Source organism: Melanaphis sacchari, unplaced genomic scaffold, assembly GCF_002803265.2.
Source record: "Melanaphis sacchari strain LSU unplaced genomic scaffold, SCAv2.0 Contig22_pilon_pilon, whole genome shotgun sequence".
Lineage (NCBI taxonomy): Eukaryota > Metazoa > Arthropoda > Insecta > Hemiptera > Aphididae > Melanaphis > Melanaphis sacchari.
In genome coordinates this window covers 3,181,718-3,209,142 of record NW_020271107.1, presented here as the reverse complement: position 1 = coordinate 3,209,142, position 27,425 = coordinate 3,181,718, and the positions used below count along the sequence as shown (strand labels likewise).

The window sequence follows — 27,425 nt, the reverse complement described above, 5'->3', positions numbered from 1 at the left end:
ATCAACAAAACTGGGATATATGAGCTGTGTTCAATTGTTTTTTTTAAATTTAAATTAGCAAAAGCCAACTGATAAACAAAATGTCCAAAATAGCTTCAGATATACATATCTCAAAATTGAGTTTTAAGGTATAATGTAAGAGTAATATGCAAAATTCAACTCAAAGCCTAACAAACGAACACTTGATGAACTAATTTTTGTAATCTTAAAGAAAAATAATTAGTAGGAATACTTTATGTACGTTAAGATCAGGACCCGCCATAATCATTCTTCCATATTATTTTCAACAGACTGTAGTTACCACAGAATACTATAGTCGTACGATTAGAAAATTATTGTAGTTATTTATGCATGCCAAACCAAAATGTATATTTGGTATTGCGTAGTTGCATATTATATCAAATATGTACTATAACGCGAGCATGTGTATCCTATTACATTGTTATATGTGCATTGACTACTGTTTATGTCTGTATTGTTTGGTTTGCGACATATACTGTATAGTCGATCGAAAATTGTCGATATATTGACAAACGTCATTATCTATTAGACGTTTCGAGTGTTAGCCGTCAAGGCATACCTGAATAATTCTCCACCGTACATTGACGCATAGCAAACATGCTTGCGGTCAAGTAGACGTCGTTAGTCCAATAATTATAACAATATTTAATACTTACCCATGTTATACACGTGTAAAATATCAAGTGTAAATACAACGTGCTACATTACTATTAGGTACCTTGCACGCCGGATAAGCTGCCTACCAATATACTTATAATATTATGAGGCTAATACTATCTATCATATAATTACGAAATATGAAATATGATTCAGGATCGTCACTCTTAACGTCAATTAAAACGTCGAAAATAGCTAGGTAGGTACTAGGTATGTTTCCGATAGCAGTGTGAGACGCTATACCCCGCACCGACGGTTCGAATTATATCATAGTAATATCGGTGCTTCCCGAGTTGAATTTGAAATGTCACGATTAATCCCGTTCTGACGTTAAAATCGATCCAGACTGCGCATTGTGTTTTGCTTGGCTTTCTTTTCATCGACGTTCAACGGGTTCATTTTTATATTATACGACGAATTATAATATACACTCTATTATATACCCGCCGCGGTCAAAGACGACTCTACTCGCGGTGCACACGTCGTGCGGCGGCGACGGCGCGTGTTCTAATAATTATTTATAGCATAATATATTATAATAAACTTTGATTGAACGCGCGTTGAATACAATATAATATTAATCGTGCGTTTTATCCCCGTTCGGTTTATTTTATTATTATATTTCAATCGATCCCCAAAACAATAAAACAACTAACGGACGGAGACCAGAAAATACGTTAAACAATACTCGCTTCGTTCGGGCGCGCGAGCGAGGCGGAAAGTCTCTACAGCATGGGGTCAACGGTATTGCGGACACACACACTAACAAGCGCGAGAGAGATGAATTACCATTGCACCGGCCCCGGCGCGCGACTCTTGTTCCCGCCACGTGGCGGCGGCTAAACAAAGGAGGTGAGCCTGTGCACCGAAGACCGACGGACGACGGCTGCGGGAAAACTGACGCGAGCTGATCGCTGCTGCCTCGCCCCGCCGTCGTAATATACCGTCGTTAATGAAAAATTACCTGGCGGAGCGTCGTGCGCGCGTACGATGATCGTGTGGCGATGTTCCGAGCTCGCGCGCGATGGATTGCGCGGCGGCGGCGTCGAGTCGTCGTTTGCGGTAATTACCGCCGGTCGCAACACCTGTCCTCGCCGCCGCCGACGCGGCAGCGGCAGCTCGCGGCCCGAAACGCGTAGGTACCTACACGTTGTTATTATACACCGAGCGGTACGTTTCCGTAACGGACTACGACCGCGACATTAGAACGCGCGTGTGTGTTGGCCGTGGTACGCCGCCCGGGTATGCGTACGGTACGTCCTATGCGTATTGGTATACGATATTATATCATATAATAATATTATACCGCCCCGTCCGATATCATACTGCCGCAGCGCGTTACGATATTACAATACGGTCGCCAAGCCCCGTCAGACCGCAGACACGCTGCGGCGGCGGCGACCGTCGCGGTATGTTTACAGGATTATTAAAAAAAATAAGAAACGCGCTTACTCGAATCTCGCTTCGGTTGCTCGTCGCAATTACGATTTACGATATTATATGATTTTATTATTATTATTATTACTCGGTACATCACACACTGAGCTATATATAATAATATACGTAATATTACGATAATATACGGCATAATAAATCTATTGTTTTACGCGCTGTCGACGAAACGAAACAAAAAATCAAATCAAAAAAGTACCTCTGGAGTGCGCGCTGCCCGTTGTTTATAGTCGATAAAAACACGATTCGATTAAAAAATAATAAAATATTATTGTCGTTGGTCGGAACTCTCGGAATTTTTTTAACAGGATCGAAAACGTTTTGTTTCGAACGTGTCTGCACAGCGCGTGTGCCCGCATTATATTATTATCATAATATTGATATTATAATATGTCCAAATATGTATATCGTGGTAACGATAAAAAACGACTTACGGTTAACGTTTTTTTTTAATCGATTTGACATTTCAATTAAGTAAAATAAAAACTCCAACAATTTATTACTTAGGTACCTACCGGCTACTTTATACATATTATATTTTATGCATAACATTATTATATTATCTTCTAATTGATTTTGAAAAACTTTATACCTGGTTAAACTTTGCGGTTCTCTATTTATAATTACATGTCTGCCAAGATAGTACAAATAACACTTAGTTAAAAGTTTGAAGTCATTTGACTAAGTGATCTCGATGATCATTAATTTACTGTCGCGTTTATGCTTTAAAAATAATTGAAAACAAAACTAATTTAGTTAATGCAAACTTTCTAACACAGATTGGTAATCTTGCGAATTATTTACAGAGTATGAAAGTAATAAATAATCTAATAATATCCATTGGTAGTTACGATGATGTAGTCACTAACCAGGTTCTTGCAGAGCACAGACTTTCGTGCTACGGTAACATTTGACTTTACAGACAAACTCGATATTATCTACGTAAATCGTGACAATTATTAACAAAGTACCTACATATTATGCTGTAGCAGTGTAGCATCATATTATAACGATAAAGTTCAGTTTTTTTTATTTCTACTTTTTGTCAAAAATAATACGATAATAGATACTCAATTAAATTAACTAACATGATATTATTAGCTCTTAGTTTTTACAAAAAATATAATTAGACGTTTAAAATGATAAACCAAACAAATACTTCAAACGACGGATATCCATGACTTATATATCATTTTATGTCATTATTTGAACATGTAGATGTTCAAAATTTAGTCATCAAAGATTTTATAAGACGATTTCGTACGATTTTTTTTTTTGCCTTGAAAAAGGCTGAACAAGTGTTTGGCTAGTTTAGCACTGTAAATAATAGTCAACAACGCTCCGCTGCAAAACAAAAATATCTCGTGACTTCATAATATATATATATATATATATATATATATTATATCGCTAAAATGGCAACGAAAGTAGAAAATATACGTTAAAATCATACGCGATCATAATTTATAATTTAATTATTACATATACGTATTTAACAGTTAATATATTATAAGTTGCGACCGCAACTTTGTTCAATAAAAATGCGCAATATAGGACATATGAACATTATGGTTCTGAACATAATAAAAACTAAAATGTTTTTGTCTTAACACCTGTGCAGTGATAATTCATAATATAAAAATATAATATTTTCTACTAAATATTATACTTATTTAATCTGTATACATTTTTTTTTATTAAAGTTTACATTTTGTATTCGTTCTCTAAATTTTTTTTATTTATTCAAACGATTTACAACCTATGTAGGTACGAATTTGATGATTAACATTGATTGGTAAATGATAGAAGGTTTACATCAATAGGGAAATACTTAGCAGTGTCGCACGACCTAGCAATTTTTAGGTATTATCGTGTTTTTTTATGTTCATAGGTCTCAATTCCACTGTCCTTTGAATCTCCGAAGAAAATTGTCGGGAAATGAAACGAAGAATAGTTTTTTAATTAATGGGCTATTGTGAAAGTATAAGTTAGAATGAAATTTAAAGTATTTAATATAATTTGGCTAATTCATTAAGCGTAGAAATTTTTAAGTCTTTATAGGGATTTTTATCTGTGAAATACTTAAGATATAGGACGTTATTATTCGTAAGCAAATGATGATATAGGCTTGAAGTGTTTACCATTAGAGGACTTCCCAGAACTCCATAGTTGAATACCAAATGTCCAGATTTGTTGAATTATTGACTTGTATTTGTTGAGTTTATTGGATAGAGATGGAGAGTTTAGATTTCAAGAGTGGTCTTAGCCCTTAGGTGATGGTGTACATAGAGTTAATTGTTTTGCGCTTAATTATATGTGTAGGCTCCAGCTTAGACTTTTATCTAGGTAGTGTTAAGCCATGGTATTCAATTTCGTATTCCGTTTAAAACGCGATTAGTTATGTAACGTAACAAGTGGCGATTCGAGATTTCTAAATGAAAATGTTATTTGAATAGTTTTAGATTCGTTTATTTTGCTTTTCCACCTGTTTTCCCATAGGCTAATCATGTTTAAATGGTTTAGAATCATATCGCCAGCTATAAGGTGGTTTTCGTGATTATTAGTGTGTCGTCATCATATATACGTAAAGATATATAAAGCGTAAATAAAAATTTTCTTTACAATCGCGTAATATTATAAAGATGAATCAAATTTTTATTTCATAAAATATACACAAATACAAAAATAGTGAGTGAAAAATCTTAGTTTTTATCCATATTTAAATAAACTTAATAATTACGCCGTATTTATCAATTTGACCAGCAATTTATGCTTGATATTAAGTACGAATCGTTTTATTTTATAATTAAACGAATAAAATAGATCGAAAAAATAACAAATTACGATAATAAACTAACTACTATGTATTACAAGTTGTAATTTAAACTTTCAATGCTTCTTTTTAATAAATGTGAGTTGCAATATAACAGAAGCTATAAATAACATTGTATTTATTTTTCTTGTAATTTATTAGTTATAGTTATTGCACTTATTTATTTATGCAGGTGTACACACATTAATACAGGAATATTTTTTGCAGCCCGATTCAATATTCCTATGTTTCCACAATGATTTTGTTGTGTACAATGCTACACCTAACGTTCTGTGACTCACCGGTAAACTATTATAGTTTTTACAATGGATGTTTCAGGCTTCAGGGTTTCTTTCCATTTTAAATCGATGTAATATGTTCAGGTAAAAAATAATCATTTTATGTAAGAATCGTATGCATAATGTATAATGTTTTATTTTTAACTTCAATATCTATTTAGTAAGTATTAAGTTTCTTACTCAAAACAAAGAAAAATGTGTTAATCAAAAAAAAAAAAACCACCAAATTTTTATAACAACCCTGATATTTTTATCTCGTACTAAAATCAAATGCACTTAAAATACCATTTCGGTGATTGGAATATAATATACATCATACATATTATGGGTGTATTGACAGACAGTATAGTCGTATAGACAGCAGTAGAAACTACCCTTAACGCTACCTTGAATTAATATAAAATTTGTCAACAGCGACGGATCGATTATCGATCCAGCATGACAGTATATTATCTGCAAATGTGTTCTAAACAACCGATGTATACTTAACAAAGATTCGTTAGTGGTTTGTAAGTAGTTACCCATGTACATACTCGAATCTACACAACAATATTATTTCTTTGCGTGTGGTCGAATGCTACTGTCACTACAGCGTAATAGCAGTATTTCTGTAACCGAATTTAAAATACTTTTAATATTTATGGACAGACAGCGGGGCACTTTTATACCTACACTTTTTCAAGCATTTAGCCTTGAAAACTGGTCCAATCGAACAATTGGGTTATTCCTTTTAGCATAAACAACTGGAATTTGGTCTCTTTTAAAGGGATCTAGATACTTCTTATATATACATTGTTGATCATAATAAAAAAAAAAAACTATTTCAATAATAACAATATCCTGCTTGCCGGACCAACAATATAGTAGTAATAATAGGTCGTAATTTGGACTAAACACACCGTTAAACCAACATTTGAGACCGTTCTTTTTCTTTATATTTTTCATAAAAAATACTTGACTCACTTGAATGGAATACAGCTGTACTACCTTACCGCGAAAATATAGGATATAACACCTACCAAATAAAATAATTTTTATAACGGTATTTTACCATTTACAAAGACTTGTGTGCGTGTATTCTCAACATTATAGAGTAGAGATATTTTATAGTAGCTATATTTAATAAGATAAATAAACTAAAAACATTAAATATGTATTTAAATTTTATGAAATGTTTAAACAATTATAAATATTTTGATAAAAAAATATTAAATACATTTTTAGTATTAAAAGTTATTATACTTGAGATATTTAAATTTTTTTTAGTTAAGTTTATAAAGAAAAATAATCATTTAGATAATAATTTATCATTTGATTGATGCTGTGCTATTTCAAAACTATTTTTCATGAATTATATAACATGTGTATCTAGTATAAAGTGATAATATGAAAAATGTTTTATTTTTATTATATAAATATAAAAATTATCATAACACGTTTTTGTAATAAAATATTTTACGTTGAACTTTAAACTTATAATTAAAAATAATAAAAATTAACCATACGGATAAAATTATAAAATTATTTTTATATCGATTTTATAGTTAGTATTAAACATTTTAATAATCGTACAGTTTTTAAACACTATACAAAATATGGATGTTTAATAAATCAATAAAATATTTCCACAATATTTTATTTGTATAAAATCGGTGATTATTATTTATTAGCTCAGTTAGTTGATAGATAAACGTGTATATTTTTTTTAATCCTATACATTATTATTCGTAAGTATATAAATACATAATATATATACATGTTTTATAAATGCATTAAGGATAACATTTTTTTTAACAATCACAATAAAAGTAGTATTATTAAAAAACCACTATTGTAATAGCTGATTCTTTTTTTTAAATAATATGGTATATAAACAATACATTTTGATTACGTTTACTGTTTTCAAACTTGATAGTGTATAGGTACGTCTATTTATTACTCTATTAAAAAAAGACATATCATTTCAGGTGTATGACTTGCTCAGAACACACAAGAACAACAAGGCCAATGATGAACACCTTAGCGTAGTGCTAATAAAATCGACAGTATATACATCAAGATAGTAAAAATCACGATAAATTAATGCATTGAAAATGTTAATACCTATAAAAAAAAAATAAATAGAAATAGAAATAAATTTACTATACATAGTATGAAATTAATAGGTATAAAAAAAATTATGATTAAAAATTAAATTTCCCGTTTAATATACCAAGAAAAATGTTCAATAATATTAAATTTTAATTAAATTATAATAGCTAATATTTACTGTGTTGCCAAGACATTAATAACTCATCTACAGTTAAAAGATAGATAAATAGATGTACCTATTCAATATTCGTAGAATTAATAATTTTATTTATAAAATATTATCCTTTTAACTGTTTTGACTTTGACAAAAACTTGTATTTTTCGGTAGCTTCAGATTTTACCTATATTAATTATAATATACATAATTCATTATATGCTATCATAACTCTTAACAGTCATAAACAGAAAACTCTGATATTGTAAATACTATGGATATATTTAATTCAATTAATTAAAATTTATAATTTATAAAACTATATATATGTGTATGTGTGTGTGTATGTTTAAGTAGATATCATATGGTATTTTATCAGACGAGAAAATATAACGCTTTAGTCTGAACTTTATGTAAAATATAAAAATTTAACAAATAATAAGATGATGCATTGCGTTATTAATTCACATTTACAATAAACACCACTGCAGTTATCAGCATTTTTAAAATTAACGTATTTACCTCGCTAGGGTTTAGTATTAAAAAACAGCGAAATTTCAAAATGATTTAGTGAAATTCTGTCGGTGGCGCTAGGATTTAATTGGAGAAATAAAACAAATACGCGTTTAACTATACGCAAATGTAACAAAATTAGTGCTCGTAAATTTTTTTGTATGCGTTTTTTTCCACATCCCCGTAATACATGTAGGTAATAGGTGATAAAAACAAGAGGACGGTTGACTGAAATTACAAGAAAAAAGTCATATATATATATATATTTAGTGTACGTCGTGTATGGTAGTAGTGTGTGTTGTAGAAAAGGAACAACCCGGGCGTTCTAATACTATAATATATATATATATATATAGTAGCAGTAATGTGTTTATTATAAGTCGTCTAGCGGTGTTTACTTTTGCCTGTGGGCACTCTCCGGATTGGGTGGTCCGCCGACACGACTATATATACGCGTACCACGACGACCACGAGTTCGGTCTTCGACGAGGACGAGGACGAGGATGACGACGACCAAGACCAAGACTAAGACCAAGAGAAAATCACCAACGCCCAGTGCGTGACGGGGGGAGTAGAAAGACATACAGGAAGACTAAGAGCGGTTAGGTAAGAAATAGAGAGAGAAAGAGAGAGAGTTAAGTGAGACACTGTAAGACTGAGAGAGGAGAGACTACCTACCTATAAAACAACGAAAAATAAAATAATATAAAATAAAAATACATAGTTGAAAAAAAATAAGAGGGAAAGATTTTTTTTTTCTCCGAAGATTATAGCCTTGTTAGCGAATGTTCGGCTTGCCTGATGTGATTTAAACACTGTTATTTGCCGGTGCGTTTGGGAGTCCGCTCTTGTGTGTATGTGTGTGTGTTTTGTTGCGGCGGGTCATTGGCGGCGATGGCGACGTAGGTACCACTTGTCTCTGTGACATATAGGCAGCTTGCCGTGTACTATATATAGTACTCATAATAAGTATACTATATAGTCATATAAATGATCGCATTTATGTTATTTATTATACACGAGTTTACGTAATGATAATACTGCAGTAGTGCAGTATAATAATAATATACGCGCGCTGAGTGTGGTCAAAGGCGAAATTGAAATATTATGACGTTTCGTGATTCGTTTTATAATATGAGAAGGTAATGAATAATGACTAATGAACATAATATTATAGTATGGCAATATTGTAATATATATATATGTAGATATATCACTACCGTCCATCATGCAAGATTTTTGCGGCTAACTATTACAATATTTAACATAATAGTTACACTAGAAATGAACGGTATAGGTATATCACTATGCAAGAAGTATATAAGACTATAATGTATAAGAGCATATTACTATATTATTGTTATGAATAGCGAGACAGATGATCGACGTTTTGATGAAATTTATTGAGTACGTTTCATACCGCAGTACTAGTACAACTATTATGGGTGGACTCAATAATTTAGAATGTCACTGTTTTAAAAACGTAGGTACACATACGTGTTATTGTAATGAATAAAAATCAAACAGACTGATTGAAAATGACTATTTAGTAATGTCTATAAGGAGGAACCGTTTAATACGTATTATTAATTATGTACGTTTCGTGGCACGTCGCCCCCTACTGAGAAGTGCATGCCACTATACCTATTTAATTAAGCCATCAATATTCACAATAAAAACGTTTATTATAACGATCAAAGTGTAAAAATCTATAAATTACACCACAAACATTTTACTAGGTATAAATTCATAGTTGAACAGAAGTAGATTAAATAAAATAATTATTTATCATACATATTTTATCAAGTATATTAAATATATAATAAATTAATTGAATGTATATTTTAATCATATTTTTTCAACGATAATCGACCGTCAAGTCATTGACAATAACGATCCTATATATAATTAAAAATACTAGTATTTATAATTAACAATAAAATATATGAAAAATTAGATTAAAATTTAGTATAATATATTATAACTACATAGTATGTAAATATATTTTTATTTTTTCTAAAATCATTAACTTAATTTTTCTAGCTTTTTATTTGTTCATAATAACAACAAACATTATTTTAAACAACGAATTCATCATTTAGAGTACAATGTTTCCGTGTAGCATAAAATTTGAATGCATTTTAATTGATACATTTAATACAAAGTATTAACCATTAACTCCCAAGCTAATTACAAGTTTAAATATCAATAAAATATGTTAATTATATAGGATTGCTATTGTGAAGTCGATTTATATAAGGACACACTGGTGATTTTATTAATATAATACAATATACAGATTTTATAATGAAAAAAGGAATTTTGCCACCTTTTTCTCGTTTTGGTTAACACAAAGTCACTAAATTATAGAAGTTGATCGCTCGACAATGTGGGAGGCAATTTTGACATATAGCTCATATTAAAACTAAGTGTTATTTTATGTTTGGACCCTCTATTTGTCACCATAGTCTATAGGGTTCTTTCTATAACTCGTCTCTTCGCCCGCCATGCTATCCTCGATTAGAGAATTTTTTGTGTATCTCTTTTCAAACAATCCCATTATTTTATCTGATCATTTCGTATAAACGCCTTCTACCCAACCGGTTTGGAAAGTCAAAAAAAAATATAACTGAAACGATACTTTTAATAGGATTTGTAAATGTGAATTATTGAAGAAATGGTTGATTTGTTTCAGGTAAAAAAAATTGTGTCATTAAAAAATAATCATATTAAACAAAATTGTTGTATTATTTTTAAAATATTTAAAAGTGATATGATTAAAACAGTGATTTATATGAATATTTAATTAAGAGTTAAAACTTTCAGGCATTTTAACAAACACTAAAAACATTAATAGTGGTATAAAAATTTATACTTCAAAGTTTAATTAAATTAAATACATAATATCATTTAATCACACATGTATGCTTGATAAAATAATATACTATATATATTTTTAACAACCATTAGTATTTTGGAATAATAATATAGGTACTATAAATTATGATATCATAATTATTAAATTTTGTATTTTGATAATATATGTATTAAACTAAAAACAAAAAATTACTATTTTATAACACCTAATAAGTAATTACCAATACACGATATTATTATAATTTATCAAAATATGTAGAAAGTGCATGTCAATATTCTTTAGTATTTAATTTAAGTACGAAATGTCATAGGTTATAACTTTTAACTTAAATTTGTACTTGAAAATACTAAAAAATATAAAAGCTTAACGTAATTTAACACATGCGTTTTAGATTTCCCATAGATTCTAAAAAAAATAATTGTATTATCTGCAGAGTGTTAAGCCTACATTAATAAGATTCAAATTATATCGTCAGATTGTTGTGATGACAATAATCATTACCTAATGTATACTATAGTCAACTAGTGGTTATTAACTAGGTAGGTACCTATTATAATCAAAAATATGTAATCAGATAATGTAATAATTTATAAATAATTTCAAGGATATCATGTCATGGTTTTTGTTTCTCAAAGAAATTCATAGCGTCTTTTTTCTTTTTAAAGATTGTGTGAAGAAAGATGTTAAAGAGGTTGATCCAGGAGCAAACTGGAGAGAAATAGCAGAAAATAGAATAAGTTGGAGAGAAATTTGTTTTGCGGGATGGTCTTAAAGGCCGGAACCCCCCCCCCCCCAAAAAAAAAAAAAGAAATTCATAAAATATTAATACAATTAATTTTAAGCCAAGTTTTTTAATGAAAATTGAATCCTTTACTTACTTATAATTGGAAACATAAGTTTAAAGAAAAATAAACTTTCAAATACATTTATATATTTTCATAACTAGAAACGTTTAGATTTTTATATTCCTATACAGAAATTAAAAGCATAGATAAAACTACAAATAGATACCACAAAAACACGATTGAATTATCCAAAGATAAAAAAAAACTCTTCACGTTAAGCAAAAAAAAGTAGAAAAAAACAGTATATTCAATAAGTAGTTGAGTAGGTACTATTGTTTTTTTTTAAATTTAAATCCCCCCCCCCCCCCAATAAAAACCTTGTTACAACATGTTCTCTAGCTGGAATGTGCATTGGCCCCACGCGCCGCATACCTGTTTATATCGTTGATACGTAGTTTGTAGAAAAGTAAACCAAATGATATACCCAGTGCTTGTAATACGTGCCAACAGAGTATTTGTTCGCATTAGTCATAATATAGTCATTACGCGGGAGGTCTGTATATTGTACTAAGCAGTATACACGTAGTATAATAATAATAGTAATAATAATATAAACCCACCGTGTTGGTTGTTTCCACGCTTTCGTCATTTAAATAAATCGGTTTATTTAATTAATTACCGAGCGCGAACAACTCCACACGCTCGGATACGTAAACACGACGATGAAAAAGAGAAGAAAACAACTGCGAGAGCGAGTACGTTAAGTGAGATGACTGCATATATATAAGAGTAAGAGTGTGCAAGAGAGAGATAGAGTGAGACCTACATCAAAGACGTGTACAAATTAGTATATTTTTTCATCTCCATAACTTAGTCGATTTAGAAAGTTGTTAAACGTAAAATAATACGCTTTGCATACAATGCAGTAATATAGGTACCTATAATACGAATAATAAATCTAAAGAACGACTACGGCGACGACTGTATGTGCGGTAATGATTAATAAGGGAGGCTGGGTATTTATTTTTGTAAATTGGGGTGGCCCGACTGTTATGATTTACCATTGTGCCGCTCATCGGAGGGAACGAATGTATATTTTATATTATTATATATAGGTACACAATTGTTGGTCTCCCAGTAGAGCATTTTATATAATGATGAACAATAATAATCGACAATAATATAACTGGCTGCTTAAGTAGCAGAAAAACTGGTCCTGCCACAAGGGTCGTATATTATTATTGTTATTTACCATTGTGAACTGTTGTCCGAAATCCTTATAATAAGCGCCGAAATGTTGGATTTTTTTTTATTATTATTACTATTATTATTATTTTGTAAAGAAAAGAAACGCCGCCGCCCGCCGTCGACGTTGTGTGTATAGAAAATTGAATTATAAGAATACCGAAGCTGCCAATTTGACCGGAAACCCTAACAGATGTATACAAGAAAATAAAATTCCTTCTGGCCCAACAGGTACTATACCGCCGCATACAACGCAGACGTTTTTATATTGTTGTTAAACCGTCCTTTTCATACTTTATTTTATTGGTCTTTTTTCACGTTGGATGCGACAGTTATGTATATAGACATAATGTCATATAGTATACATATAACATATTACATAGTTTATATTATTTGTCTTTTAATGACAGAAACATTACGTAAAGGCTATTAGCTACAAAGGAAATAGGATCTATTGAAAATGCTACTATTTTATTAACAATTTATAAAGTTATAATTAGATTCAAATACCTATAGCTATTAAAAATTAAATACAAACATTTATAAATTGTATTTTTATTTAAAACCATTATAAAAATAAAATAATCTTATTGAAATAATGTAACTTTAATAAATATAAAATAAATACAAAAATCATAATCATCGGTCTAAAAATCTTAACAAATTCACTAAAAAATTAGTGCCGATTAGTTTTATGATTAATATTAGTTACTTAAATATTAATAAAATTTTTCGCGAATGAAAATAGCCTAATACATTAGGCACTTGTATAAAAAATAAATAAAAAACATATAGTATTTTTCAGTTATAAATTTATCTCGATTAATTCACGATATAATCTACAGAATAGCATTAGTTCACAAGATGTGTAATGAAGTATTCACTAAAAAAAACATCGGGGGGGGGGGGGGGGGGGGGGTGAATTTCAACTACGATAATGCATTAATGCTATATAGAACTATAAGCAGTATTACAATGTAGTATTATAGGTTGATGTTACAGTAACAATTAGAATTGATTTTGCAAAATAAAATAAAATTAGTTAATAAATTTATTATACATAATCTGTTTTATCGTGGTTTTTTTTTGAAATTTTAACTTTTCATTAGGTTAGGTTAGTGAGTTTGAGTATGAAAGATATTAAAATTTAAATAAAAAGATATATCATAAAATAAGAAATACTGCTGATATTCTCAACTTTCAGTTTGATATTAGGTCAAATTACTCTTTAATAAAGTTTACTACATAGGTGACATTGGAACTACTGCACACAAATTTAATATATTGTACATTTATTTTGTAAAATGGAGACTAAGTTAATGTACCCATATCTAATACACGAACTGATAAATATGCATTTTGCTGAATTAAGTTTATAATTTATTAATGTTTAAAGTATATTAATATTAAAATAGAAATATTATAGAGTATTTAGTTTTATTATTTATTGTCCGAATCAGATATTCAAACACTATTATAGATTTATCCACTTTTCAATTATATTAAAAATTTAAATTAATTCTTATCTTTGGATTTTTTTTTTTTTAATTTATGTAATTTAGTAATTAATTAGAAACTCTATTGTGAAATTTTTATCTTGAAAAATAACTAATTAAAATTAATAAATTTACTAATATTTATTATCATTTATTATACCTAATAAAAAAGGAAGTTATTATATACGAATATAAATTGTTTATTAAGATTAATTGGTTGATTAAAAATTAAAATATGACAAAAACAAAAGAAGGTATCTACTATGAATTATAATTATAATTTTCGCATACCTACCATTAAAAATAATATTACATTTTATATAATCATCAATATAAGGCTTATAGTATCTATATAGCATCATCTAGTATACCATAACATTAGTAAATATATTTAATCTCAATGATGTCGTTGCATTTTTAATTCCTCGACTCTCGTTAACGATAATAAAAATAATGTTAGTATGTACTACGTTTTCATAGTACCTACTTAGGTTATAAGTTTAGAACTATTGTTTATTTCGTATTCCGTAGCGATACAGATACGTACGTTCATGAGAACTGCTTGCTGGTGTACACTCGTACAATACATTATAAAATAGAATAATATGCGTATCACTGTCGATTGATCAAACATTTAAGAATAACACTCACCCAGTATTCAAGTTAATTAATTCGAAAATATACAACGTGTGTGTATATTATAGCCGGCAGACGCCTCCGTCGCCGCTCATCGTATAAACCTCGTCTTCTTAAGTGGGTGCCGAGAGCGACCAGGTCGGGTCCCGTTAAGTGGTGGTCAATAAAATAAACACTTGCTCACCGCCACCGGTAGATCGTTTTGGTCGGTTTAAAGCCATATTTTATATTATAAACGCGATATTTTCTGTCAGATAAGAGAAGAAGAATATTATTGGGCGCTATGACTGGTGTATGGGAACTCAATTCGACGTTTTAATATCCTATCGTAATGTTTTTTTTTTTAACTGTTGTGTTACTTTTTTCTTTCTTCTTCTCACGTGCCCACCGACTTTTTATCTGGTTTGGACAGCAGGTATGAGGATCGTAAATCAACGAGCACAAAAAACACACACATTTGCGTGCGTCGGACTACAGGGGCGAAAATTAAGGTGGACTTTTAAGTATAAATTAATATGTCAGTGTTTACACAGCACTGGTGATACCGACAAGGTTACGTGGGTGCTCTGCGACAAGGAACGATAAATGTCTGTTTCTTTTTTTTTCATTAACCGCATCGAATGATCTATAAATATCGTTTGGGAAAATAACCGTGAAGCTGTGAACGCTTTTAGTATTAACTCACAGACACCGTTTTGACGCGGTACGGAGAAACTGTGGAGAGCAATAAATTTTAAGTTTAGTACTTCAAAATCTAAATGGATTGAATAATACATTATATTAATGTAATATATATACCTAGTTTATATAGTAATAGCTGTAATGGCTTAATTGACTTATGACAACAATTAAAAAATAACTTTTTATGATCTACCTGTATAGTGGATATATGTACAGTACATTTAAACAAATATAAAATCCAAAATACATAAAACTAAGATTAAATTATTATAATTTAAAATTTATAAAAACTTCCATCTAAGATAAAATACAAAATCAAATTATGATAATACATAAACTAATACCTATTTAATTATTTTTTTGCCATACGTTCAAATAATCAAATTTATATCAATATATTTAATTGTCAAGTATTTACAATGCAGCGTTATAAACTTATAACGTAAAACTAAAAATAACACGAGTTTTATATAATTTGGAAGTGAATGCTAAAAATGTAATAAAATGTTAAAATATATTTTTTTCAGAAACTCCTGTCAAAATTGACACAAAAATCATTCATTACTTCCTATTATGTTACATACACAATAAGTACATTATTTATCATCACACACAATGGTACATATAAAGTCTGCCTTAATTTTCCTTAATTTGAATTATACAATAATATTTAAAATTCCACATAAATAATTTTGTATCTATATTTAATTATGAGTATTTTATAATAGTTTGTTAGATTTTGTATATAACTAAACATTTTACTCGTTAGCGTTTTAATTAGGTATTAAAAGTATTTCAAAATGTATAATAGATATGCAGCGTTGAACGTATCATAAATTAGAAATCGGTTATTAATCATACTTCATAGTTCACACAACAAAGTATGCACCAACAGTTATTGTATATTTAAGGTATTATTATATTAATAAGAAAATATTTAATTAAGTTTTAATAAAATAAAGAACAAACCCATTAAAATTAAATACAAGACTTACAATAAAAGTAAATAGATTCAATTCACCAAACACCTGAATAAATATAAAAAAATCTCTTAAATTCATCAAAAATAAATGATTACCCATAAAAATGTCTAATATACCTATTAATTTCAATTCGTAGGCGATTTTCAATCTTAAGTCAATATTTTGCTCACCGCGATACATAAAATGATTTTATTTTAAAACTTTCTTTTTAATAAAAAAAGGAGAATATTGTGTAATTATCATTTTAATATCCATAAAATATATAAAACAGTAAGACAATTAATCGTAGAAGCTTTTTATAAAACTAATAAAAAAAATTTAATATGAAACAATCTACATTTATTTACTTGTTTTTGAATAAAAATACATTGGTGTATGCATATACTGGCTATACTTTACTGACAATTTTATAAATAATACGAGTTTATAGCCTTCTAGCGAGTTGAATATATGTTGAGGTCGAGAAATATATTATTATAGATTCTCAAATCACACGCACTAGTGCTCTGTACAACTATGCACACCGCACCGAACAATATAATGTACGGACGATGATTATGTGACAACATCAAAATAGTCTGAATACACGTACTCAAATGCATACGTAATATTTGTTTAAGAAGCTCAAAAAACTTATTGGTATAGAAAAATCTTTGTAAATTATAAATTTTATAGTTAATGTTTCATAAAATAATGTCATTCATCAGTCAGTACCAGTTAACGGTTAGTTAACATTTTGGCAGAACAATTAGGAAATTCAAAATTTTTTTAAAATCAAAACTCATAACGTTAAAATATTGACATATTACAATAATTATTATATAATGACTGCGACAAATCAATAATCGTGTATTTTATTAATTACCTAGCTATTCCAATTATTGAACATAAAAATATAATACTCAAACAGTCAAACCCATTAAATATAAACTAATAGGTACCTAATCATATTAGGTTTGGGTAGATTGGAAAAACTACACAACTTATGCCATACATGACTTCGAGTAATCAAAAGTAAATTTAAATCACATTAAAAAGTATGCACACTAGCACACTAATATACGAGCTTATAGAATTTTATAATTGAATTGTAAAAATAAATATTTTTTTTTTTTTATCTTCGAGAACTGTTTTGACGTTTGAAATATTTTCTCACGTTTATACATCCCGCCGTATACGCACTTATATGTTTAATATTTTATACTATTATATACAATACGACGACGGCGTATATTTTATTCACGATACAAATTTTGTATAGACGCGGCGCACAGGGTGGCAAACAGACTGGGGATGGTGGCGAAACGATTATAACATAATATTATTATTTATTATGTAATAATATCTGAGTATTTTAAAACTTTCAAGTCGGATACACGTTATTGTCTACTGCGACAGTTCGAACCTACTGCGCCGCCGCCTAATAATAATATAAAATATTACAATCTAAATCGGACGTATCCGCCGATTATATTATTATAACATCTCCGATGTTTCTCACATGATATTGTGCGCCAACACATCTGTATATATTATACGCACGCACACCGATAAAATACACACCGACACAGACGCGCAGAGGTTATTATAAACACGACACGGTGGCGGCGGCGGCGGCGGTCTCTTTGGTGGTCAGACGAATCACATTCATTACGCTGACGGTACCAGCGGTGATTATCGTCGTTGGATTTCCGCCGCTACAGCGGTGTAGGAGATCTTTCTAATTGAATGTACTATATTATATTATTATTATTATTATTATTTATATATATATTATAATACGTAGGTATACGCAACGGCAACGAAGTATTCAGAGTGGCGGCGGGGGCGGGTACGTCATAAAGTCACAACATCTTGACACGATATATAATGTATAAATATATACGAGCAGGACGAGTATATATTTTCAAAAATTAATGAAAAACATAATATATTATAACCGGCGTATCTAATATAATAGGTATATAATACAGTTATAGTCACACACAAGCCTTTGTCGTCGTGCACGACCTGAACGAGTGTCTGCAGACATCACACGGTTTGGTTTTGTTTTTTTTTTTTTTTCTATCAAAAACTCGACTGTGTTACCACCCCAGACGGACACGCCACTCTTTCACTCTTTCACACCACTGCGAGCTATAAAATATGTGTTTTTAAACCGCCAAATTATGCGAGTTCAAACTTTTAATAGAGGTGTGTATCAAATTACTATTTTATTATTTAATAATCATAGTATTTAATAATGTAAGTACGAATAATAAACGCGGTTGTCCCCCATACACCGATTAATCGATGATTTTTAATGTATACGAATGTCGATATTTTTCAAAACCGTTCAGTTTGGATAAATACATATGATTATAATCGTATGGTTTTTAATATAATCTCACGTTATAACAACATAATATTCATATCGAGTATAAACGTTTTAGACGACTTACGATATTGACGAAATCTTGAAAAGTTATAGCCGACGTATTTGATAGGCGAGCTCGTTCTAGGAGGATATCACGTTTCTCCTGAGATATAAATTTCACGAAATCCGACGAATTCAATAACATCAAGAAATCGTTCCACGGAATTTCACCAAAACCTTCAGGGTCATACTAATAAAATGTCAAAAAAAAAAATATATGAATTTCATTATAATATAATAATGAATCTTGACGATGATGAGTTATTGTAATGTAACCCATGCCGCACTTACTTTATCAAATATACTTCTCCATTTCTGTAGAAAAAAATAATAATAAATAAATTAAACACACATGCTTATTACTATTACCATCATTAGTTATAATTATACAAACATCATTTAATATGAAGTCTTTGAACAGACAATTTTTTTCCGATTGTGTACTGGACGATTCAATTCCAGAAACGGATGAGTCGAATGACGCCAAAGGTGCTAAAGGACTGTGATGATATAGATCCGACGATGGATTGATCACAGAAACCATGAGTTCAAAATATCTTCGGCTCACTCTCATCGCAAATATTTATCTATAAGTATAAAATAAAATTATAAATAATCAGTTAACTAAAATAATTATAAAATTATTAAGTTTTTTATATTTTATAAATACATTAAAAATGTCAATAATTAATCAGATATATATATAACGATTCACTTATAAGCATGCTCAATTACTGCACCCCATGTTTTTAAGAATTGTCCTATGATGATACGCGTGGTGATAATGTTTTTAAAAAATGTTGATGTTTATAAATCGAAATTTGTATGAGTAATTTCTAAGTTGTCAAATTTTAATAGCTGAAGATAAAATATACCAAAATACCATAATATCATAATTTAATCTCTTAATTCCAATTTTTAATTAAATGTTGAGCAATTTAATTATTAAATTGTTTTATAGTATTAAAAAGTAATACTATGTTTAACCAATTTTCTTATTTATTATTTTTTCATAAATAATTAAAATTTTAACAATGCTGAAAAATATGTAATAAACAGAAGTAAAATGAAACTATAAATAATTTTTCAAATTATGTGTCATTCTTTTTTTATTGTTATTTTAAATACTGGTTTCTATCAAAGTTAACGAAAGGTGGTAATTTAAAAATAAATCTAAAAGATTTGATTAAATTAAAAAAATATCTATAAAACATATTGTGAACTCAATTATGTATTATTGAATTTGAAATAATGTAATTACCTACGTAAGTTTTATATCTCAAATGTAGATAATTAGGTATTATTATTCGTACAAATAATTGATAAAATATAAAAACAGCTACATCTTATTTGTTCCATACGTATTAAGAATCTGTATAAAATATAAATCAAAGATGCTCTTATTGATAAATAATTGTAGTATGTGTATAATATATTATAAAGTATCTGATTGATAAAAAATAATAATGAAATGTTAGTAGTTAAAAATTATCCAAACCTGTATAAAAGGAACAAAATACATTTAATATTTAATATTTAATATGTCGGATATATAAGCGTATCAAAATTGAACCTTGAATAACCAACCGCATAATACTCAACTATCAAATATTAAACAAAGTACATTAATGTACTGTAGTTTGATATTTTATCATTTATATTTTTTCTAGAATGTATGCAATAAGAATTTTAATGAATACTTTGGCTTGATTTCGAATTTAAATGTATCAAAATATTTGGCACTCGTAACTTGACACTTATAACGCGCTTATATATACTGATAATTTATGTGTCAGTAATTTATGTTAATAAATAAAATATAAAATATTATCCTGAATTCTATATAAAAAGAAATTGAATGTTTAAAAACTAAGAAATCTTGATGATTAAATTTGTTTACCCTTTTTGTCAACATATGTACTCGTATGAAAAATCATATTAATTTATATTCTGTTAGAATGAAATAAAATTTTGTATTTCAATATGAATCATACCATGAAGTTAATTAAATAGATTAAAAGTACTATTAATATTTACTTTTCAGAAAAACCAATAAAAAAAAAAAAAAAAATACATTTTGAAATCATGTTTAATTTTTTTTACATAATAATTCATAGTTATTAAGTATTAGAATAATTTATAATTAGTAACAAAATATGATTTTTATACTTTATTCGTTAAAAAATTCCGCCCATTGCCCTATTATGCCCTACTATAGCCATTAATAATCACAAAACATAGTAAACATTAGTCAATAATAATAATATGTATGTGTAAGTGTAGCTTTTAAGTAAAATAATAAAAATTAATTACAGTTAAATACAATATGTAAAGAATAAAATCAAGGACTTGTGTCGTAGTCATGTAGCTTAAGCAATAAATAAGAAAAAACCATTTTTTTAACAAAATATTATGTTATATTTTAAAATACAATTGAATAATAAAACGCCATCTGTAAGATGAGTACACAACTATTAAATACGTTAAGTTAGCTGCCTATAGATTAAATTTTCAGGCACCATTATTCAATAGTGCGTGCACATAATATTATTATACTTGTTTAAATCGGCAAAATGCTACATAATAATCAATTATGTATTAGTGTTTTGTTACGATTTATACATTACTAACTCATAGTTTATGTCACAGTCAATCAATTGACTTAGGTTAATAAAACACAGGAACTTTGAGAACGAATATATGTTATTTGCATAGCTAGTAGTTAAGTTTGGATTACGAAGTAAAGACTAACAAACACTAACTTTTACATTTTTAACATTTCATTTTAAAATGATTTATTATAGGTATACTAATATATCTTAAAGACAAATTATAATACATTTCTGTATCACATATTAATAAATTAAATAGTTCTACTAGCACTCCGTAATTCATGCAGAGACATGACATTTAATATCACCCTTAAGAGCAACGTTACTTAGTTAATAGGTAATATATTATATTATTTTATTACTTTTTCAAATATTGAATACATTAGTTTTGTTTACGATGCTACATCGTTTTTGATTTTATTAGTTTGAACGCACGTCATTCATTACTAAGATCTTCTTAACATAGAAAACTTAAATTATTTTTGTCCAAAAACCCGGTTCACGAAACCGGTTTGTATATAGGAATAGCCAATTAACTACTCCCTTTAATTGGAAAGGATTAAGTAATAATATCGACAGCTATTTCATATAAAATATTGAAGGATGTGTGCTGTAGTATAACACTATACAATTAATTGTAGTAAGTAAATAGTTTTGTTACTAAGTATTTAATTCACATTAAATAATTATTATTAATGGGCAATATTGATTATTTAATTCTAAACAGAGCAACAACGTACCTAAAAATGTCTAATGATGTGTGTTTTTAATTATTTTTGTTTGTCGTCATATTTCAAAGTAGTAAAAATGCTTTGATTTAAATTTTTTTAGGTGGTTTCTGGTAAAAAATTGGATTATATAGGTACTTTTTGAAAGCCAATAGTAACAATTGCTAGTATTTTTCAAAATTACAGAGAAAACGGGAATTTTACGCGAAACAAGTTTTAAACAAAATGTTTTTTTTTTTTTTTGTTATAATAACCCAAAAATAAACAACTGTATAGGGTTTGAAATATTCATTGAATATTCATAATAGAATTTACTAGACATAAAATATATTCAAACATTTTTTTTAAATTTGTAAATGTTTTAATTGTCGAATTTTTTATTGTTTTATGTATGTATGTATGATACAATTTTTTAGTAAAAAAGCTTTTTATAGTCTCATAATATGAGGTTTCTCATAAATTTTTCTAAGTATTAGCATTTACTATACATGATAACATTTTTAAAGTTATTCGATTTTTTTTATGCTTTTTATATGAACGTAGATATTATAAATGATTGATTTATTTAGTTTATTTTTATTTATACTATGATACGTATGTTAATAAAAAATTTTAAACATTTAAAACAGGATTTATCATAAGTTATTTTTAAAAAAACATAAGAATATCAAAAATGTACACTTTTTTCATATAAATAATCACCTAATTAAAAAAAAAAATTATATATTATATAAGTAAAAAAAGAAGAAACGATTTTAGTTTTTTTTAATTTTTGTAGCTAATTCAAAAAAATATAATTCCTAAGAACTTGAAATTTTTCGTTACTGCATATTTTATTATTTACTATAGATAATTTACCAATTAAATTTTTTTTATGTAATAAAAAATATATAACAAATAGTAAATTAAACATATTACAATAAAGCATCGTTAGAAATATAGAAAGACATACTGTATTTCTCAGAATGGTTTTTCATTTTTTACTTAAACTTATAGATACAATGGCTTATAACTGAATCAAAATTTAACACATCTTTTATAATAACCTATTTAATAACGATAGTTGGTAGTTGGTACACTCAATATTATATTATGGAGTATAGTTCTCTGTATTTATTAAAAGTTATTTTGTGAATTATAATTTTAAATTTCAATTTAATATCACTCAATCATTTATTGTGTCAATTATTTGATATTTATAATATCGAAATGAGAAAATATAATTCCATAAAATACTTATTAATGATTTAATTGTAGCTTAGATGAGATCACGACTGATACAAATTTCAAACAAATATTGATAATAAAGTGTAATTATATGATTTAATTTTTGTTTTTTATTTTAGAATACTTGAGTTTTCATTGTTAATAATAAGCATTTACAGGAAGAAAATAGTATTTTTATTATTATAATATCCTTTTCTCATTTTTTTAAGAACTTAAGTCTTCTTCTTAAGACTATAAAAATGTCAAATGTCAGATACATAAAATATCTTACATAAAAACATAATCTATTATAGTTTTGTACACAACCTACGACGTAACGCTTGCATAAAATAACATCGTTTGATACGAGAAAAAAATAATACGCCAACTACGAGTAAAATAAATGCTAGAAAGTTTTCAAAAGATAATTAACAACAATATAAGATGTGTAGTAGGATTCCTATTCAGGAATAAAGTAAATTCGTCGTTTTCTGATAATTAATTTTAAAAATTAACGTTTAAAATTATTTTAATTAAAGAAGTTTGAATAATAAACCTAATTTAAGTTTATTTACCATCTACAGATTATTATATACTAGGTGTTATAATCAGATAACATATATATCATACTACATAATATTTATGATATAAATATGCTTTAATATTTTATTTATTTGAACTGTGTAATTTTGACTACCAACAAGCAAAGTTAAATTATTTATGCTACTCCTTAAAACTTTTTATACTTGAATGATTTGTTTTAAAAATAAATTTTCACAGGACATTGAATGTCTATGGATATTTGATGAGGAATAATGATAATTAGGTCATTTGACGTATTGAGTAAATCATCATGTCTGCAAAATTTATAATTCTTTCCGGGTTTCTTCCCACATCCCATGTCAACGATTTGAAACTATTACCATTGATAAAATAAAATACAAAAATTGTAAGTGCCTTTTACGGTTACTTATAGTTGAGTATCATTCTAAAAATGTAAGCTTATGCAGTTATACCTAGTAAATATTTTAAACATACTACATATCTTAAATATCTTTACATTGACACATATAGAAAGCAGATATTTCCTAATGAGTGGATGGACTATATAATATATATATTTTTTTCTTATAATTATGTATTATTAAAAAGTATAAGTATAAAATAAAATGTATCACTTAAATATCAAGACGACTTTAAATTTTCTAATTAATATAGGTACATTATTACCTGAGGATACGTGATCTTTCAGTAACTGATATAAATAGGTTATAACGAATTAGGACTTAAGAGGCATTTAATAAGCATTTCTATTTTACAAATAAAAATAGCCTATTTAGTTAGTTATGTGTAACAAATACTTACTTAGTAACGTAAATATTATTTGAAACTGATCGGAACAAGAAAAGCCACTGTTTTACATAACATTCGTTTTACAAGGTCAACAATTAATTTTAGATAACTACTAAATTTTAGCTAAATCTAAAAGAACTCAAATCGTATCTGAAATGTTTAAAGTTTATCACATACTTTTTAATGATATTTATTTAAACTTTACGATCATGTATTTCCTGATTTATTTTATAGAATTTATACTTCGGAATAGTAACATTTTATACTTGAAGGTCGCTTTTATTCATAACTCATGACTATATTTTTTTAACATTCTAAAATCTTGCCAATTAATTTCATGAGCAACTTACAATTTAGAATAAATGTTCTACTTAAATATTGGTCCTTGATAAAGTTACACGTTGTAATAAACCATACACAGACCAAAATTATTTTTCAAATGTATAACAATTTTAAACCACAGTTATGTATCAAGGTTACTAAGTGATTGGTATTTTATATTTTTGAACAGAGAAAATAGAACATCCTTGACGAAAAGAATCTCAGGATCCTCTTCTATTATTTTATAATTTTAGACATACCTGTGAAGAATAAATCATAATGTGCAAAAGTAAGGAGAATAAACAAGTAAAATCTATTTAGTATTTAAATATATGCATCTACGACTGACTGCTTTTTAAATATACTGTAGTGAAAATTATAATTTCATCGCATGGTTGTTTAGAATTTACTTAAATTGTAGATACTTATAATTTTTATTAACAATGTTAGCATAATAATATTAAGTACTTGTCAAGAAACTTCAAGATTCGAGAACATAAGACTAATATTAATCATTAATCAAGTACAATATTATTCTAACGTAATTATATCTATATAAATGATAGACTATCATAATAAACATCGTAATAATATAAAGTTTAATTATATATTTAATAATTTTGAAAAAATAAAAAACATAATTTGTTTATTATAATTAATATATACCGATGGAGCTTATATAAAAAAAAAATTATTTAAAGGACGTAATTATATCCGAATGTGTTATTGTATCATTCGTTTTACTATTGCATAACATGGCAAATTTTACGCCTAGAAAAATCCATTTTATTCTGTTATTCTAACAATTTTAAAATGCTCACAACTTGTTTTAAAATTAAAATATTAAAAAAACCTATAAGACGTTATATATACTTTAAAATTTGTAGACAGTCAATTCACTTCAATCTTTAAAATAATGTTTTTTTTTTTCAACATAGAATTTTATATCATATGCTAATACGTTATGTATTGTAAATCATCCTAATGTTTTTATAATACTTATTACTTCGAATACGAATAGGTATTCCGGACTCCGGTATTAGTATTGTGTATTTGTGTACGTAACACAAGTCATTTGTTATTTTAATGACATTGACATTTTACAGACTTGTAGACTTGACCCTTTAATCCATATAATGATAAAAGTATAACTTTGTTTTTGGTGGTCTATTAAGCGAACTAGGTCATGTTACCACCCACGTTTTCGACCATTTAAAAATAAAGCATCACGTATACAATACATAGTACTTAATATTGGCTAATGTAATTTACGGCCAGAATGTTTATAGGTACGTACATTTGCCAATTTCGTTAACCTAAAACAGTGGTTCCCAACCTGGGGAGCGCCCCCTTTGGGGGGCGTATACACATCGCTGAGGAGGCCCAAGCAGTCATCACAAAGTAAAATTTTTATTTATCAAATTTTATTATATTTAAAATTCCACTATAATACTATATTATTTACAATTATTTATATTTTATAATTGCTATCATCAATAAAAAAAAGTAGTCTTTCCGAATATTATATAGTTTATTTGTAAAATGTAAAGTAAACAAAAAAAATTATAATTTTTTCAATTTATAGGTGGGGGGCGCGAGATTTTTGAAAATCTACAAAGGGGGCATAGAATAAATAAGGTTGGGAACCACTGACCTAAAAGAACGAAATGCGCGTATTTTGATGAGTTATTTATCTTTATGGGGAATACTTTATTGTCAGACTTTGGAAAATTATTTTTTATTTTATTGCTACTACATATGCTGGCTTATAAAAATAGAACAATCGGTAAAAAAAACTCATTAAAACCCCCTTTCCAGTTTGCTGACTTGGCGTTTTTAACACGATACAGTACCTATCCTTCTATAATAATAATTAAACTATGCCATAATCATGTCCGTCACAGGAAATAAGCAGCTCCACCTTTGTCCTCGTACAGGTTACGATACCACTTACAGCTAGTGTCCAAGCAACGAATAATAATAAAAATAAAAAATAAAAATCGAAAGGCCAATATTTATGATAAATAACTGTATAGATTTTTATAAAATAAATAAGAAATTATACATAAATGTATCCTAAACGCAT

At 27.9% G+C, this 27,425-nt stretch overlaps 1 protein-coding gene across 2 annotated transcripts in view; it reads right to left on the bottom strand.

Annotated features, from left to right (window-relative positions):
• LOC112594424 (protein rhomboid-like) overlaps window positions 1–27,425 on the bottom strand; it is an 86,198-nt gene that overhangs the window by 49,996 nt on the left and 8,777 nt on the right. For both annotated transcript variants that reach the window (XM_025339196.1, XM_025339195.1), the window contains exons 2-4: window positions 19,514–19,706; window positions 19,411–19,434; window positions 19,145–19,309 (exon numbers count right to left, since the gene is read on the bottom strand). In XM_025339196.1, coding sequence (XP_025194981.1) covers window positions 19,145–19,309; window positions 19,411–19,434; window positions 19,514–19,693 — 369 coding nt within the window. In that variant the 5' untranslated portion in view covers window positions 19,694–19,706. The remainder of the gene's footprint in view (window positions 1–19,144; window positions 19,310–19,410; window positions 19,435–19,513; window positions 19,707–27,425) is intronic.